The sequence below is a fragment of the Parasteatoda tepidariorum genome, chromosome 8 (assembly GCF_043381705.1).
Source record: "Parasteatoda tepidariorum isolate YZ-2023 chromosome 8, CAS_Ptep_4.0, whole genome shotgun sequence".
Lineage (NCBI taxonomy): Eukaryota > Metazoa > Arthropoda > Arachnida > Araneae > Theridiidae > Parasteatoda > Parasteatoda tepidariorum.
The window spans coordinates 49,692,420-49,712,150 of NC_092211.1; the positions used below are offsets into that span (position 1 = coordinate 49,692,420).

General features: G+C 28.4%; 1 protein-coding gene across 4 annotated transcripts in view; it reads left to right on the forward strand.

The window, feature by feature from the left end:
* LOC107455131 (tRNA-uridine aminocarboxypropyltransferase 1) overlaps positions 1-19,731 on the forward strand; it is a 58,584-nt gene that overhangs the window by 7,000 nt on the left and 31,853 nt on the right. For all 4 annotated transcript variants that reach the window (XM_016072591.3, XM_043044528.2, XM_071183985.1 and 1 more), the window contains exon 4: positions 293-339. In XM_016072591.3, coding sequence (XP_015928077.2) covers positions 293-339 — 47 coding nt within the window. The remainder of the gene's footprint in view (positions 1-292; positions 340-19,731) is intronic.

Here is a 19,731-nt window from a genome sequence, read left to right on the forward strand (position 1 = left end):
TCATAGTCATTTTATAAATATTTTCACAAAGATTTTGTTCATTTATAATTTTTTTAAGAAGTAATATTGATTCAAATTTAAGGATTTGTGAGGTTCTACTGTATTTAATAATAATAATAGAAAGAATGAGTAAATCACAAATATTTGTTATCTCCTCATAAAATTAATACTAAGTCTTGAATGTGTTGCTGCTAGCATTCTCTTAAAATGAGTCATGTCATGTTTTGATAATAAAGTTATATTTAGTTTTTTGTAAAATATGTGTTAGTAAAAATTTTATCTACTTCTATAGTACATGGAGACAATCAAAAGCATTACATAATGATTCAAGGTTAAAAAGTAAGTAGGTTTTTTTTGCATTCTTTTATTAAAAGACCTTTTAAGGCTGAAAAGGAATTCCACTTCCTCCATATTAACCTTTGGGGAATTATACGTCTGAAATTTCTGAATTCATTTCATAACTGATTAATATTTTTGGTTTCATCTGATTCCATTTAAATGTGTTATATTGAACTTAGTGTTCAAATTTTTAATTCAAAGGTGCGAAGTATTTTTAAAACATTTTTTTAAAGTTTTCAGTTTGTTTACATTCAAGTTCTGAAATAAAATATTAACTAGTTACTTAGTGAATTAGGAAATTCTGGATGTAAAATTTCCCAAGGGTTAACATGGAAAAAATAGAATCCTTTTTCTGCCTGAAAGGGAACTCTTTAGAGTTTTCCATGTCGAAGAGTTTATTCATGTAGATATTGTATCTATTAAGTTGCTTTGAAATATTTAATAATCTCAAAGATATCAATAATGCTTAGATAAGAAAAGATTTTATTTATTCCTCTCTTTTTTCTTACTAAATTCTCTGCCGTTGATTTTACAATCAGGTGTGAAGATATTGGTTGAGTTATTTCTGATATATGTATGTGTACTAGTGACTATGATGACTCCAGTCAATCATGTTTTGGTGCTACTGTAATGAATTTAGCAGAATTTAGGAAGAAAAAAATGCTGAAAGTGCTAAAAAACGATCAGAAAATAACATGGGTTTACACTGAAATAACCCATAATAGAGTGCATCCAAAAGTGCTAACTCAAATTTGAAATTCTTGTATTATAATAACATCATATTAAAAATATTAAAATATTAGGAAGTCTGTGTGAAAGGACAGTAAACGATTAATACTACTTAAAAAAAACTACTGGGATTTATGATGGAATTGCCAAAAATCAAGCACTTTGAGAAGTAATTACTCAAATTCGTGTTTCATAATAACATCATATTAAAAATAGTAGAATTTGAAATAAAAACTAAAGAAAATATGTGGAAAGGGCTGACAAAAAGGATCATAAACGTTATGAAATCGAAACAATGAAATCCCCCAGAATTAAGCACATCAAAAATTATAGCCCAATTTTGAAATTTGTGTATTATGATAACCCATATTAAAATAAAACTTAATGTTCTGTGTGTGTTTCTCTTAACCTGCAGTAAAAATGATAAAACAGTAGGAATATCGGAAACTGTTTTGTTTCAGTCTCACAAACAAAGTTTAAAAGCTTAAATTTGCAATGCTGAGTAATACAGTGTATTTTTATGTAAATAATTAGATGTGTATTGTAAATTACAGTGTAGTTTTTTTTAAAGACTTTATTCTTAGCTAATATTTTTTAATTGTTTTTCTGTGTACCTCTTTTTAAAGAAAAGTTGAAAAAGCGATATTAATTTAATACCATTAGATAATATTCTAAATTTATTTTTCGACTTACTTAAATTATTGCTTCCAAATTACCCTGCTCAAAATATCAAATTACATAGAAAAATAACAATACTTGAAGCAAATTTAAAATTTTTTATTCCATATGTCTATTTGAGTAATGTATAATGCTTCAGAAAATCATATCACCAACATTTCACTCACTAAATTAGCAATGCATCTGGTTAATAGTTTATTGAAAAATTTCTTTTTATGTTTAACTAATACCATGAATGAATGTCAAATGCATTCAATAACATTTGTTTAAATTCAAAAATTTCTATTAAACAAAAAATAAAAGTATTAAAAGCAAATTACCATGAAAAAAAATCATGAACATTTGTTTTGAAGTAATGAATTCTTTTTCTTGGATTCGGGTAGACACCTTGCACACCATTTAGAATGTAGGAAGGTACAGCCGTATTTGTGTATCATTCAAGACATGGTGTGCTATTTTTAGACTTGAAGAAAAAAGTCTCGGGTTATAAAAAAAATGTAGTGTGTCTTTATTTTTTTGTGCAACTTAAACAGATACGAAAAAGCTTGAGCCCTTAATGATTGCAAAATGCTAGAAGCTAAAGTGTGTGAAAGGTATTAAAAAAATGCCTGATTTTCTATACACATTCTCGAATTGCATGGCTGAGGAGATACATTTTTCGAAAATTGGTGGTAAATATTTATATAACATTTATATAGCATATTTTGCGATTGGAAAATGCAAATATTTGAGGTAATTAAAAAGAGATTTAAGAAAATGTCTGATTCTGTATATGCATTTGCAACGACAATGGATGCATATGTGACGAGAAACATTTTTTGAAAATGGTTGGTAAATTTAGATGTAGATTTTAAATGGTTGAATAAAAAAATAGTTTAATTTTTTGTCAATGTTTCAAACCATACATTAGCTACTCCATTTGGTGAACCAGCATTAATTTACAATTTCTTTCCACTGTTACAACTTGCAAGATTCAACCTCTTGATAATTTTGTGATAAATTCAGCAGCAAGTGATTCAAGAGGTCTTGCGTTTCATGGAAGATGCTTCATGAGACACAGCAATGCAATTTACGGAAAGAGTATGGGATAGTGTTCTAATGGAGGTGATTTACGACTGCTTAAAAAGAGTGTGGAAGATATCAGAGATAATGAAACAGTTATCTATAATGTGGAAGAAATTTTGAATTCTGAATTAGAAGAGTTGGACATGACAGATAATGATCGGATGAAGTTTGTAAATTTGAAGAGCCAAAGGAGACAAGCAAGTAGAAGAGGAACAAGAGGATCTATCCCTTCCTACATCAATTAATAAGATGATGTAGAAGAAATTTTGAATTCTGAATTAGAAGAGTTCAAATAGAGTTCAGTTAGATTTAAAATATCTACCCCTTCCTACATCAAATAATAAGGTTTACAATTTTTTAGCCACAATAAAGCGTCATTTTGAGTGCAGTGGAGGGAACTACAATGTATTTTATAACTTAAAAAAAGAAATAGAGAAATGTTCAGTTAAATGTGTATCAAATCAGTTTTCAGTCGCAGAATTTTTAGAAGAAAAGAAAATAATGTAGTAGCAAAATAATATTTTCAATACCATTGATTTATTTTTATATGAATTTAAATGTCATTAGTTTATTATGATACTAACATTGGAAACTTTCATTATAATTTTTTATTGATTGTGAAATTTTTATTTTTTGAAAACATTATACTATGTAGTACATAAAATTTAAAAATAAAATTTTATATATACATAACATTTAAGATTGAATAATGCACTCCCCTTTGAATCGAAGAACACACTTAATTGAATACTATTGGATAGATCCAATGGTATTCCTTTATACGCAGTTGACTGTATTCATAAAATTATTTGATTATTTAGAAATGTATGTAACATAAGTTAGATTTTTTTTTAATAACATGAATATTATTTTGGTAAATTACCAAAAATAACCATTAGTAATATGAAATTTATACCTCATAATAAAATGAAAAAAGGGGAAGCAAACTTATTGAGTATAAATAGCATTTAAATCAAATAAAATTTTTATTACCTCTTTATGCTTGTCAGATTTTTTTAACTACTTTTTTTTTATATGTTTTCTACCTTGAAAATTAGCAGAAAACTTTAAAATAAAATATAAATACATATCCAAAAACATAATATTTTCTGGAAAGGATGTTTATTTAATGTAATTTCTATTTAAAAACCATTGTATTCATTGTAATTTCCTATTAGTACTTTAAAAAATGTTTATCAGAAAAATTTCATTGGTACTTTTCTCAATCAGTAAATATCATTACCACTGTTAGAGATTATCAAAAATGTGTATTTTTTATAGCATTTCTTTCATAAATAGTTTACAAGTATATTGAAAAATTTAGAAGTTGATCATTAAAACTAACAATTTAATTTTTTTTAAATTCATTTTGATGAAAGAAATAAAAAGTGTATTTAATTTTAATGGATAATAATTTCTGCGAATCCCGTGTTTATTTATTTTTTAAAGATTGTGGATGGTTCAAGTCAATTATATGAATTATTTTGTATCAAAAAAATTTAGCGCAATTTAGATTTTATTTTATGATTAACAAACCTAAAGTTTAAACTTAATAATGAAATATTAGTGTGAAAAATGTCTAGTAAAATTTTTACTGGACAGAAAGTTATTTATCCTTGAGAAAGTTATATATATATATATGCCAATCCTGAATGTAAGCTTCCTGCAGTTCTTTTTTCATGTTGCTATGATAAACTTCAATTCAATAAGTGAAGCAATTCCTGTTGGAGTTGAAAGTGATTTTCAATCATGACCTGTGAAACTTCTCTTAAGATTTAAAAAAACAACTTCCCCACAACCCAAAAAGTTAATATTTAAAAAAATGTTAACTTTTTTTTTTTAAAAAAATCACAGATTTGGTAAAAAAATTTCCAAGAATAAGTATTAACAACAAAGCCCATTGAAGAACAGCATTAAGTTACGGTAACTGTTATGCAGTGTTCTTTAGAATAAAAGCAAGTAAGAAAAACTATTATTAAAACATATTGTAATTGTAATTATTCCCAATTTGATTACTTTTGAGATTAAATAACTTGTTTCTTTTTTAATTTATAATGCATTTCCGTGGAAAAAAGTTTAAACATATGCAATAATATTTTTAATAGGTCAATGGGAAAAATCTGGATAAGCAATTTACTGTAACTTTTTCTCATTAAAATTGAACATTTTAATCAGAAAAAGCTACAACAACAGACTCAATTTCTTAAACTAGACTGGTGGTTTTCAAAGACGTTTTATAACAAAAATAGCTAAGGCATTTTAAAAAAAATTAAAAATTCAGATTTCTAATGTGTCAAATACTTGGTAATATACAATACTAAATCATGATAATATACTGAAGACATTTAATGTTTTGAATTTTTTTTATTCATAATATTTTTTAAAATTTTTAGTTTTCATCATTGTCAAGTGTAAAACCATGCATAAATTTTGTTTTTGGTTAATATAAAAAAAATTAAAAAGGATGGATTAAAGTTGTACAATTTTCAAACTATTGTGTGCAATAAATATAAAACTTTTGAGTAAAGAAATTGACTATTCACTTTATTGTTATTTATAAATAAGCTAGTAATAGTCAAAATGGAATTTTAACCTAAAAGAAACATTCCTGATTGTACTGGTAATGTTTATTTTAATGTAAAGTCACATCAATATTAATTTGTAATTGAGAAGTGAACTGACTTCGAACAGGGTAAAAATGTGTTTCAGAGACACAACCAAATTAGAAATCTGGTTTTTATATTTATTTAATCGAAAAATTATTAATCAATTGGAACTAGTCTTTTATTTATAAATTTAGTGTGAAAAATCAATATTAAATATCATAATGTCATATTAATTTTGGAAGTTCACGTTTTACAATTGCTATTAAAAATATAATAAAACTTCATATGTTATCCACTCATTGTCAAGAGGGTTTTACGTTTTTTCGTTTCCCTGAGATTTCATGCATTTGATATGATAACGAAACAAACACGTGGTCTGGTTCGAAGATAGAATGGTCGGACTACAATCTGAGTTGTATCGAAAACATCTGTCACTCAAACAGTGCAGTTAAAAACCTGTATGCATTCAAATATTGTAGATGGGTATAGGGTTAAAAGACACAAAGAGCTAAAATTAATTGCGTTGTGTTAAACGTAAACGAGCTTACACACTCTAAGTAAACTGATCAAACAATGTTAACTAGGACAATAAAAAAAGTCATTTGGGTTATGCTATTAAGATGTTGAAAAAGCTTTCGTTTGAATTTGGAATTCGAGAACCACATACGAAACTCAGTACATTGTTAATTTAAACACAAAAAGAATTAAATGATTACTATCATCACATAAATACGAAACCCATTACATTGTTAATTTAAACACACAAAGATTGAAATGATTACGGTCACATTCAGCAGATGTATGATAACAACAAGTCTTCTGTTATATAACAGATTAAAGATCTTCGATTAAAAGAAAAAAAGAGGTTCTTGCCCCTGTGGAAAACTAAAGCGAAGATGTTGTTAAGGGCCTGGGAATAAAATTAAGAACGGGCAATCCCCGTGGCAAATCATGGCGACATTGTCGCAGAACGTTGAGTTCTTGCTGAAATTTTGGGAAGTAAAAAACAAAAATTGTTCCCCAGAAATTCTCGAAATATTTTGTCTTTTTTTCAAAATTATATTCAAAAGATGCCTTTCTCGCACATCCGAGTGAGAAAAAAATGCGTGTGATTTTTCTATTCTCAATTGAGAATAATAAAGTAAAATGAAGTAAAAAATTTTGTTTCTTTTTCTGCATAAATTTTCGTTTTAATTTTTTTATGCAGTTATTACTATTGATTTCCACATAGTTTTTAAAATACGATATTATTTATTACAATAATTGAATCTCGAAATAAAAATATGCATTTAGTAACCTTTTTTTAGTTTTCGATTTGTGTGACTTCGTCGTCGATTTTTTCTTTTCGGTATTTACTGCTACGAATTTCAAGGTTTTTTAATTTTTTTTTAAGATGTTGATTTACAAAATGCGAAAAGGAAATAATTAGTGTGTTTTTCCCCTACAAAATGGGAGAATATCACCCTTAATATTAGAATAAAAAAATATTACATATTTAATTGAAAAATTACTTTCTTGGATCCAAAAAGTTTTTTTTTTTGAAGAAGAAGAAGAAGAAGACGCTTTTGTTACTTTAATTTAGTAACATGTATATTTGTTATTTTTAAAAGTATCTTGCAGAAACATATTAGGTATGTCGTAGAAAGCCCGAAAAAATTCTGCTACAAGGCTGGTAGTCTACATCCCAGAACCGTGAAAAATGAGGCGCTTATCTGAGGCAGACTAGAGTTCACTGAAGATTGTTAGACCAACAAGCAGTAATATTTTTGCTGTTCATAGATGCCGTGGCATGCACAGGCTTTGTCATCGCATGGATATAACGATAATAAAACGTCATAAAGTGATTATTTAATCAAACAATATACTGTCTGTAATATTAAAATGCTCGATTATAATGCCATGTTGTGATCTCTCTTCATCAAAGTCCTGTTGATATTCTCATCAGACATTTTTACGGACTGATTCTAGGTTCAATCGAAGATCATCAATGATCGTTAAATTATTTTCTTCGATCTTCGCAGTTTCATCTCTTATTATATGAATTTCATGCACAATAGCTAATCGGAAAGTCGTTCGTCAAATAAAACTAATCATTCTAAAGATTCTATCTTCAGATTCTGTCTGACGATCTTTTTCGTTCCTTGTAAATTTCTAAAAATTGATGGAAATGTTTTTTAACTGGAAATCACGATTTTATTTTTAACCACTCATTTTTAGCTACTAATAATGCTTGTCATTCAGAATTTTTACATCTTTTCGCCAGTAAATAAATAGTAAAAAATTTAAGCAGAAAGTTTGTAGAAACGTAGTTTTCTTCGGATTTTCTGCACCCTTCAGAAAATCTGTAGAAAAAAGTTCTTTTCAAATTTTCTACGTATTGTTTTCCTCCAGAAAATCTGTTAGAATATTGTTTTCTTCAGATTTTTTACATTTTGTTTTCTGCTGGAAGTTATTTGAAACTCCAGATATCTTAAGATTTTTTTAAGACTTTTTTTTTCTTTTTTGCTGGAAAATCACCCTTTGTAAATTAAAAAACGCTAGTGAATATCTTTTTATGTTGTTTATAGGTTCTGATAAGTTTGTACCTTACCTATTGCTTTAATAATTGAAAGAAAAAAAACAGAACTAAAATATGATTAATTAAATGAAATGCTTTTACCGTTTAAAAAAAAAATTAAGAATTTCTGATATCTAAAGAGAAGGAGGAAGGAACGCTAAATATGTTTTCTTAGGTATATTTAGACTTCTACATAAATAACTAACAGCATAAACATCTAATTCAATGCTTTAAAATATTAAGAAAACTATTAATATTTGGATACTTTAATAACCCCTTCTAATTATCATTTTATAAGAATCAGAATAAATGTATTGGAATCAGATCAATTCCATGATATTTAAAATAATGCTTATTTACATCGAAAATCAGTTAGTTGTACGATATCCTTTGGGGCTTATATTCCTGGCAGTTCCAAAAGATTTGGGTTATTCAGAATTGTTGGATGAAATAATGCTTTTCATTCCATTTTCGAGAATGAACTGTCGATGGTATTTGAGTATTTGAAAAATAAACAACGATGACTTAAAGCGGTTGAGTGCTTTTCCCTGCTTTGAATTCCACCATTGGTCAGGGAAAATGGCACAGAATTCTTAACTCGTGTATCGCTACGCCCATTACCATACGTCATCATTTATGCAGATTATCAATCAGCATTATAAACTTCGTGGCTGAAATATCATTCAGACAGTACAAGGATTTTCTATACTGAATGTAGTATAACAGTCTACATTCATTAGAGATTTATTATATCGTTATTTAAATAGAATATTTACATCCATTAAATAACGATGGAATTCTTAAGAGAAATACTTTATATAATTATCTGTAAAAAATTGTATTTTTATTATAACGTCATATTTGTGTAAAAACGAAAAGATAAAATAGTTTCTTTTACTTAGCAGGAAACTAGTAGATATCAAGGGATGTCATGTAGATAGGGTGATATCAAGATTTTAAAAAAGCGCAACATATCGTCAGGGAATATCGATATTTTATCTGAAAATATAGATTTTTAACAACGTATCACGATATTTTCATAATATAGCTAATTTATATTTTTTTTTACACTAATATTTTCGTAAATCGCTAACTATCCTTGTATTTAATGTTCATGATATTATCCGTTGACGCCCGGTGGCTGAGCGGCAGCGCTTCGCGCTGTCGTGCCACTGGTCCCTGGTTCGGGCCGCGACTTTACAAATTGNGATTTTCGCGAGAAAACTTGAAACCCGACTTGGCGAATGTAACATTGGCGAATTTCAAAATATGGTGCCAAAGAAGTGCCCGGGAGTCGACAATGTGTAAAGTCGCGTTCGGGCCGGGCAAGGTTGACTCAGCCTTTCATCCCTTCAGTAGGTCGATAAATGAGTTCCAAGCATGCTTGGGAACTAAACACTGGATGTTTCCGCGTTCGGCTGACCACATGACCAGAGCATCTACTCCTGCACCCCAGAGCCCAAGGTCAAGATGGGCACAGTAGGCCTTGGTCCTCTATGGGCTGTCGCGCCACTGAGTTTAGTTTAGATATTATCCGTTATTTATCGTTGTCAATACTGATTACGAATCGATACTTTTCGCTATCGATAAAATTCGTGAACTTATCACAGTCGGTAATCTTAATATTGTTGTTATCGATAATACTTGGGAGGTTATGGTATTCGCTATATATCGTTCTCTATAATTATCGTCTATTTGATGTTTATTGTAGGACATGCTATTTACGATATATTTCTAAAATGCTATTAAAAATAGTTTTATGACGGTGTCTATTATCACTATTTCATTACATATTAGTAGATTGCCCATCGCTAAAAACAAGGATACTAAATAAAATTATTTAATTTTTAAAAGAATTTTTTTCAGTGTTATGATTTTTTAAATTAAATTTGACAAATCAGTACTTTTTGTTTGTTTGTTTTTTTTGTTAACCCCTTTCGACCTAGCGTGACAAATATTTCACGCGAATTACGGGAATTTTTTATCTGAAACGGGACTGTTTTTACCGCAAACAAATGTTTTTTTATTCTTCTCAAAAATCAAGTGATTATGTGAGCGTAGTTGCTAAGAGAAGAAGATATTTATTTAGCTAAAACAAATAACCACCTTTTTTAAAAGCTTTTTTTTTTTTCATCACAGTAAATGAAAAATTCAGACTTTAATGGGTTAAAATTGAAACACTTTTGCAAAAATCAGTGAAATAATACTTAGAACATGTTGCGAAATGAAGTACAGGACAAATTCTCTTTTAATAAAAACGTAAATAACTATTGCAACTACTTTACATGTAAAATTATGAATAATGTAAAGTGCGTTATTTTAACAATCCCTCTGAGAAAGTTGCTTTTTTTAAAAAAAAGTAGAATATTCTATGGTTAAATATCCCTCCTCAATAATTTAAAAAATCCATTGCTCTAGTTAGTGCTAAATATTTATCGAAAAACTCGATTCTTGCTTATCCTAGTACTCGAAGAAAATAACTACGTAGTTTATAAAATTTTCAGATATTTAAGGGTGTTATATTTTTCATTATTTATTTAGTTTGGCATCGCCACTCGCATATTCACGCCGATATACTTTTTTTTTTTACTTCGAATCTCTTAAAAGTTAAGTTAAATGCTAAAGTATTTCCTACTGGTGAAGGAATTTAAATTATGTTCTATAAATTTCATTATTAGATCTTTTATAACTTACATGATCTGCCATTTTAAGCTGTCGTAACTCAGATTAGAATAAAAATTCCTTATACTTATGACTTGAAACACTCTATGTGCTTCGTAATTTACTTCGTAACAGCATATTGATTTCTGTAAGATGAAAATATAAAACTTTTATTTTGAGTTATCTTTAAACTTCCATTAATTTTAAAGAAGGCGAATTCAGAAAATTTGACCTTAACTGAAAATACTCCTGTTTTATTTTGATATAGTTACATAATACTAAATAACAATAGTGCCATATAGTTTGTGTTTGAAATTTTCATGTAAAAATTTGATTACATTTTTGAAGAGGCTTGCTGTTTGATGATTGCTTTATAATTAATGTAATATATATGCTTTGCAATTGATATAAAGATTTCTTTAGATTTAAAGTAATGATTGCTTTAGAATTAAAGTAAAGATTGCTGTCGAATTAAAGTAAAGATTGCTTTAGAATTAAAGTAGGGAAGAGTGTTATACCTTGGACCAATTTTATCTTTTTATTTTTTTATGCTGAAAATAATTATTCATAAATAACTTAGATATTATGTCGAGAAAAAGCAATGCATTATTCGTTTGTTTATTGATGTGATTTGTGGGTCAATTTTAGCATATAAACTTCATAGAATTTTTTTTTGATGTAATAAAAATTGGTCTAATGTACAACGTGGCATTGTACCTGAGTTTGGATCACTTTATGTTGTACTTTGGACCACGGCATGTTACGTTTTTCGTAACACTCATTTTGAATTAATATTTTTTACACTTGTAATTTATTAAATTTGGATATTTTTGCAACATGCATTAGGTCAAGTGTGTTTAAATATAAACGTTATTTCAAAGAATATTTTACTGGAATATTTGAACAATTTATAGCTTTTCTACAAACTAGAGCATGAAATTATTTTCACATTGCGAGTGCTCTAAGTATACAGAAATATATATTTTTGCTAACTGGACCTGTTACACAAACCTTGACCGGTCGAACTTACAATACAGAGACTGGTCCAAGGTACGACAAGCATACACTTTTTTTGATACGGGCATATTTTTTCTTTAGATTCTGCTGAACTTTAAAAGTTAAGAATGGGGTACTAATAGGATCCTATTTATCACACGAAGTAAAAGTTACTTCAAAGCTCCTGTAAGTGCCCACATTTCATTACAACTAAATAAGACCGCCGTTTTCCATCCATTTTAATCATAATTGACAAAATATAGCCTATTTTTTAAAATTAAATCTTGTACTATAAGAAATCTCTGTAGAATAAGTTTTTCTAAATTCTAATAATGTTTTTACTTATTTAATGCCATTTCTTGTAGATTATTTCGATTAATAAATTTTTTTAATGAGCTGCCACAATTTTACCGCACCACGTAATAGTTAGAGTCGCAATGTCTCAGTGGTTAAGCCACTGGGCTATCATCGTGAAGAGCTGGAGTTCGATCCCCCAGTGACAGCTTGAAGCCCACCCAGCTTCAGATCAATAAGTACCAACTTGTTTGGGAAGTAAAATCGAGCTGTGCGGAGTGCTGACCACATTGCCACAATCATGGCTTTAACCACGAAATTGTGGATCCTTATCCTCCATGGCCTGGCTTACCAACGGCTGCTGCGGGAATGCTTCACTTTTGCGTAAGCTAAAATAACTATAATTGTACTTAATTATTTTCTCTTATTGAAAAGAAATTTTTAATCTTGTTTTAAGAGTTTAAAAATAATTTTTAAAAAAAAATCTTAGTTATTTGTTCAAAATTTGTAGACTGAAGTTTTTTTTAAAAATTTTTTTAACATTTTTCTCTCTCTCTCTCTCATTTTTTTTCCCTCCTTCTGACGAAATGGTTTTTATTTTTCTCTATAAATAACGTATTCAGAAGAAAAAAATTGAAATAGGCATAGTGTCAAAACATTTTTTAAGTATCGTTTGAGAAATATATCATCCAACTTTCTTTTAAAATGAGATTTACGATACATCAACATAAACGGTAAAGTATTGTGAAGAAAATATTTATTTTTTGTTCGTTTTTTTCTTCGTCCATTCGTTTATTTTTTACTTTTCCAAGTTTGAAATGGCATAGTATATTCTTAGCGAGGTGTTTTCTACGTTGTAAGTAACACTCATTTTCCAAAGTTTGTCTTTTTTTTTTTTAACATATTAGCAAATAGCTGCAAAAAGTTTTGTACTGTCTCTCTCTTCACCTTCTAAACTCCATGCCTATCTTAATATAAGGCGCTGACATATTTATTTTTCCCACGATTTTTTAAAATTTTTTTTTTACTTGCTACTCACTAAAACTTCCAGTTTAGTGTTTTCGTTTATTTTTTTCCCTCCTCTTTTGGGTCTTAAAAATTATATTCTGTAGTGTAAACAATAGAATTTTGACCAAAAAAATCTCCCTCTTGCAAGGGAAAATTTTTTTTGGTAACGTTTTTCAGTATAACATTTTATGAATTTACTAAAGATTTAAAAGTTTTGCGTATATAATCATTCATATTTTTTTATCATGTGTGTGCGCGATTTTTTTTTAAATATTGAAATGAATTTTAGGTAGTAATTTTGTTAAAAATAAAAATGTAAATTCCAGAAAAAAATAGATTAAGTTTCTGTTAAGACAGCTTTTACTTTTTTAACTCTTAAAATTTACATACTGCCGAGTTAATTTTTTCTCGATTGATTTGTGGAAAGCAAGAAATTATACATTTGCTAAATCTCGTTCGTAGTAGATTAGTACCAATCGAGTTTGAACTATGGATCTGTATAATGTACAAATATACGTTAATGAAGAATAAAGTTATAAAGCATATAAATTAATTTTGTTCTATATCCTTTCATATAGTATTCTCATTTATATAGTCAAAGGAATACTGGAGAAAGGAAATTAATTGTTTTTGAATGAATTTCATCAATTTATTTCACTTTTTAAAAACTTTTGTCATAAATTATCTTGCTACATACTTCACGTAAATGTTAAATAAATCTATAAAATGGATTATAAATAAAAAAAACAAATGTCAGCGATATATTTATGATAAATTCAAGTAAAACAAACAATCAATCCTCAGTAAAATACTACCTGCTTAACTTTCAGGCAGAAAAGAAAATCAAAGAGCATTTTATATATACCTTATATGACACTTTAACATACTCCTTCTGGATCTTAATGCTGGATAGAAGAAAATTTATACATAATGTTCCACAATATATTTCCATGAAACATGATAGAAGAAATAACATATATAAATCTCTTTCATGATAATGTCACAGAAGGACATTAATCATTACAAAAAAGCAGAAGAAATATAAATTGCGTGTTTTATTTTATGAAAGTAAGATTTCAAATAAGAAAGCATAAATAAGATATTAGGAATCTAAGACATAAATATTTTATACAAATTGAGAAGCACTAGCAAATGCCGTTATATTAGTTATGTATTCGTCAAATTATTAACAGTTAAATGCCTGTGCAAAATTAAAACTGCAAACTGTTTGAGTGCAAAATTAAAACTTTTCGCAAAAGTATTTCGCTTAACAAAAGGGAAACAAAGCTTAAACAATCAGAACGTAAAAATAGCAGCTTTTAAATCTCTATATTTTTCTTTATTCCAAGCAACAAATCATTTTATCACTTCACGTCATGATTATTTTCTTACTGAGGGATAAATGGAAGGGTTTTTGTTGATCAGTTCAATAGCGTAGAAGGAATCTCGAAAAAAAGTGAAGAAATCTCTGTATCCAGCTTTAACAAGCTCTTTTTCTTCTAAAAGCTTACATTTTTGTATCTTAAAAAAGAAAAACATATCAAAAGTTTTCAACTGCCAAGCTTCTATTTTAACTTTAAATTTGTTAAAACTTTTTCTTAGAACAGAATTATACTACCTATAAAATTTTCACTTCAAAATATCTAGAAGAAAAATAACCCATTAAATATCATTTATTTAAATATTTCATATGCATTTAATGGTGCCAGCAAATGTCTTTAACTTAATAATGTATTCATAANTTTCATTTTTTTTTTGTATTTTGTGAATATAATTTAGTATGTGTGTATCAGAAATTTTCTCGAAGAAATTCATCGATTTAACTTTTTGAAACTACTCATTTTGGACGAAAATATTTACACACACGTTTGTAAATTTTAAATTTAAAATGTAAATATCTATTCTTCGGTGGTTGCAGCTGACGAACCTCAATTTTGTCATTGAACATTTTGCGTGCTACTATGTAAGTTTTAATCCCAACCTTTTTGAAGTTTTGTATCTTAACAATTAGATATCTGTTGCGCATTAATTGTTTAATACATGGGTGCACATTAAAGTTATTGTAGCTCGAATTTTTTAATATGCAATTGAATATTTTTCAAAATCTGCTTCTTATTTTAATTTGTAATTCAATACTTTTGTTTTGTACAACTTGATAAAAATCTGACAATAATATTTAATGTTCCTTCAAACATGAAAGAGTCCTACATAAAATTTTGATAAAGTTGCGGCCCACCATTTGATTTGTGTTTTTAATTGTGGCCCCCGGTTTCAAGTAAGTTGAAAACCCCTGATCTAGAACAAAAATAACCCATTTAATATCATTTATTTAAATATTTTGTATGCATTTAATGGTTCTAGCAAATGTTTTAAACTAAATAATGTATGCATAAACAGTTAAATTCCTGTTCAGAATACAAAATTAAAACTTTTCGCTACAGTATTTCGTTCTATTTAAAATAACTAAAACTTATGCAATCAGCACGCATAGTAACCACTTTTAAATCCCTATATTTTTCTTTATTCCAAGCACCAAATCATTTTCTCACTTCATGTCATGGCTTTTTTTTATATCTCATCTAGAGATAAATGGAAGGGTTTTTGAATATTTCGATAACGTAGAAGCAATCGCGAAAAAAAGTGAAAAATAAATTTTTGTATCCAGCTTTAACACGCTCTTTTCTCCTAAAAATTTACTTTTTGTATCCGAAGAAATAAAAACATATAAAAAGTTTTCAACAGCCATCACATTGCCCTTTGGTGGCAAATCGTCTTAAAGTTCCCCAGAGAATACGTGCGACGAATGCAAAAATATTGAACCAGTCGTCCATTTCTATAGGGAATTTTTTCCTCTGCACACAACTGAGAACAATATTAGATGATGCATCTATCTCTAAAAGATTCTATTGAAAACATATAGTTTCACTAAGTCAATCGGTTTGTTTTATATGATTCTATACCAAACAAGGATAATACTAAGTCCTTTTGCAATCACTAGTCTGGAAAATAAACAGGGATTTTAAAACAAAAGGGCAAAAAATAATATTTTGAGTTATGATAGGTTTTGGTAAAATATCGCTGCTACGTCAGTGTCAAGTATATTTGATATTCATGTTTCAAATACCAGGCATATTTTTTTCGTCAATTTGAGCTGAAATTCACAGTAGTGTTTTAATATTAACTCTCCTAACTCAAATAAAGGAAAATGTATTTGTATATTTTACTTCAATGTGAGTAATAAAGAAAAAATATCCGACAACATAATATTTCCGATATTCCTGTTATAAATTGTATTTCAAAATAATTTACTTATTAATAATGTTCTTTTTAACTAATTCTTAGAGTATTCTTAAAAATGTCTGAAATAACTTTTCTAAAATTTATTAGTGAAAATTTTATTCGTGCCTTTTGAAATCAAATAGTTCAAGGGTACTAGTCTAAAAATTAAACTAAGAGGCACAAAAACAAAGCATTATCTTCTTGATTGTGATATTGTTTTAATAAAATATAATTTCTCATCCGGGATAAGAAAACATGGTATTTGTATTATGATAATTTATTTACTAGATGAATACCAGTTTCTCGTACGGGGTAAAAAAAACAGTAAGTCTTTACTAAATTGTTATTTATTAATACTACAAAGTCATGCACTAAACTGAATGTATATACTGGCATAATAAAGCTAAAATAATTTAAATTTTTTTATTAATACTTTGTCATCCCTTGCGACTTTACGTTATTAATTAAACAAAACGCTTTTTTAGAAATTCATACTACCAAAATGAATAAATTTATTTGGCATGATATTGCTCCAGGCCACTCACCATCGTTAAACAGCCGACCCAATTTCGGGTTTACGACTACTAATGTTCAACTCCGTAGCCTTGTAATTTTGAACCCAATCCAGAAGACAAGGAAACTCCTGGATCTAGCATTGGAGGAAATTTGCCTTTGTGGACTTTTTGATGGAACTAACCCGCATTTGCGTTACAAGGAGATGAAAACCACGAAAATCTTCAACGGTTAGCCTGATGGCAAGGGGGCTCTAACCCATGATTCGTCTACCACTGAGGATATTTTCTATGGTCGGCGCGAGCCGGGTGTGGAATTCGTTTCAACCAGCCATCGCTGAGATTCGAACCTGGGTCACCACATTTTGAGCCAAGCGCTCTATCCCCTGAGTCACCACATCTCGTACATGGAGAGATCTTTTACAACTAAAATAAATCTATTTTTGAGATGCATTTGTTTCAATTTTTTTTTAAAGTTCACCATTTTTATAACTCACCCACCAATCAAACAATTTCGAGTTGTTTAATTTGTACCAGTAAATATAACCCTGCCTTTAGAAAGAAAATATTCTAGTTTTTATCCGTCCTCCAACAATATACATTCTGGAATAAACAATAAAATTAACCTTTTACAATAAAAATTAATCAATTTCTGAGAGGCACTTTTTTTCCTTCAATTTTTTTTAAAGAGTACACCATTTTTATAACTCTCCAACAAATCAAACAATTCAATTTGTGTCCGTAAATATCTTGAACCCTGCTTTTAGAATGAAAACATTCTAGTTTTTATCCGTCCTCCAACAATTTACGTTCTCGAATAAACTATAATATTAACCTTTTACAACTAACAATAAAAATAAATCGATTTCTGAGATTCATTTTTTTTTAAAAAGTTCACCATTTTTATAACTCACCAACAAATCAAACAGTTTCGAGTGTTCAATTTGTATCCGTTCAGAAAGTGTTAACGACTAATAAAACAAACTGTATTCGAGTTTGTTGAAGCAAACTAATATCCTAATTTAAATTAGAGTAAATTCTTATAATCGAGTATTTTGCCCCAAGCCGAAAAATTAATTCTATGTCCTTCGGTAAATGATATTAACCGGAACAGCGAAGTGAATTAACATAAATTTTGCATTTATCAAACTAGAAGGGTTACCTTAAGGCCAGATACGGTTATTTACAAACAGCCATACCAATGATTGATGAATTTACTTTAGACTATACTTCCATACAAGTCAGGCACTTGGGCTAAATGGAGATTCAGGCGAGATTCTATTTCACATACGAGATTATCCCTGATAGAAATAGAATATTTTGTTTAAGTATAATAGCCGAATTAATTAGTATAAAATATAATTGGTTTTTTGGTGACATATATCTGTAATATTCTATGAACAAAATAGATATTTTGATAAGTATTTAGAATTCCTAAAAGAACAAACTGCAGAAAATGTGTATTGTTGATTGTTAGTGTTTCCTTTTCCTTCTAATTTTTAATTTTCCCTCTAATTTAAAGATTATTTTTTAAAGTAGTAATCATCTCAATTTTACGTTTAATAGTAAAGGCAAAGATTTTCGGCATAATATACAGTCAAACCTCGATATCTCGAACTTGAAGGGAGAGGAGAAAAAATTCGAGATATCGAAAATTCGAATTATCGAAAATCGCATGTTATCGATGGTAGAATAATGAAAAATGCTCTTTACATACCTTATTTTCTATTCCATATTTATTCTGAAAGCACTTTTTACACTTTCATTTAAAAAAGATTCAATTGTTGTTTGTTTTAGAGATGTGTAAGAAAGTTTGTCTATAACACTTTCTAAGTGGACTATAGCTTTAAATGTCTCCTCCGACATATTCGGCTGCCTCTCAATATATCTCCTTACAGAGTCCACTGCAGAAAGTGCTTGTTTGTTAGTAACATTGGGCTGTAAATCTTCGATTTCCTCATCCTCTTCTTTTGATAGTTCACAAGAAGCTTTCGTTTGAGCGATGATATCATTGTCATCCCACTGACCACACACTGTTACTTCATCATCTACGTTTACAAAGTCGTGAAATTCCATGCCATCAAGCTTCATGAGTCTGGTCAATGTCTGGGCTGTTCCAATCATTTTCGGTGTAGTTTTCAGCAGAATTAAAGATATTGATTGTTTAACTACTTTCGTGATCTTTAATGAATCCAGACTTCTACGAACCATTCGACCAGAATGATCGTAGAGGAAGACACATCATTTCATGCCTTGTCAGCCGTTCTCAAATTTTTTTTATTTTTTTTGGAATATTTTTTTAATTTTAGAAAAAAAATATACACTATTTATGGAAGAAAAATTCAAGTTATGGAGGGATTAGAAAAAAAAATTCGTGAAATCAAGTTTTTTTTAAAATTGAGTGTATAGGAAATTTGAAGGGAATTTTTTCTTCTTCGAGATATTGAAAAATTCGTGAAATCGAGGTTCGAGTTAGCGAGATTCGACTGTATATGGATATGTATTTCTCTTATTTGGCACCATATATTCGGGTTTTTATCTATCTATCGGTAACACTATAGTTTTGATTCATTTTTGTTAATTTGTTATAAGTACCAATAATTTAAATTCTGTTAAAGAAATTAGTTATACGTTAAGTATTTACTTATATTCATTTTGTTATGTTATCTTAAATAATAGTTTCAGTAGTGTTGAATAGTACGTTAAGTATTCGCTTTTATTACATTTTTAGTTTTATTCTGTATTTTCTTGATTTTTATTTTCTATTTTTTGCTTGATTGTTTTATATTGCATTTTTTGTTTTATTTTACATTTTTTGCTTAATTAGTTCTATTTTCGTTTTAGTTTTTGGTGCTTCTCACACTGTTGTATTGATATATTTTGCTTTGGCTATATTAATACAATATTAGGAAGCACTTTTTTTCGGATATAATCGTGTGAGCTGATGACTAGATTATAACATTTCCTTTTTTTGTTTTCTGTTTGTTTTTTTTTAGTTTTTTTTTAA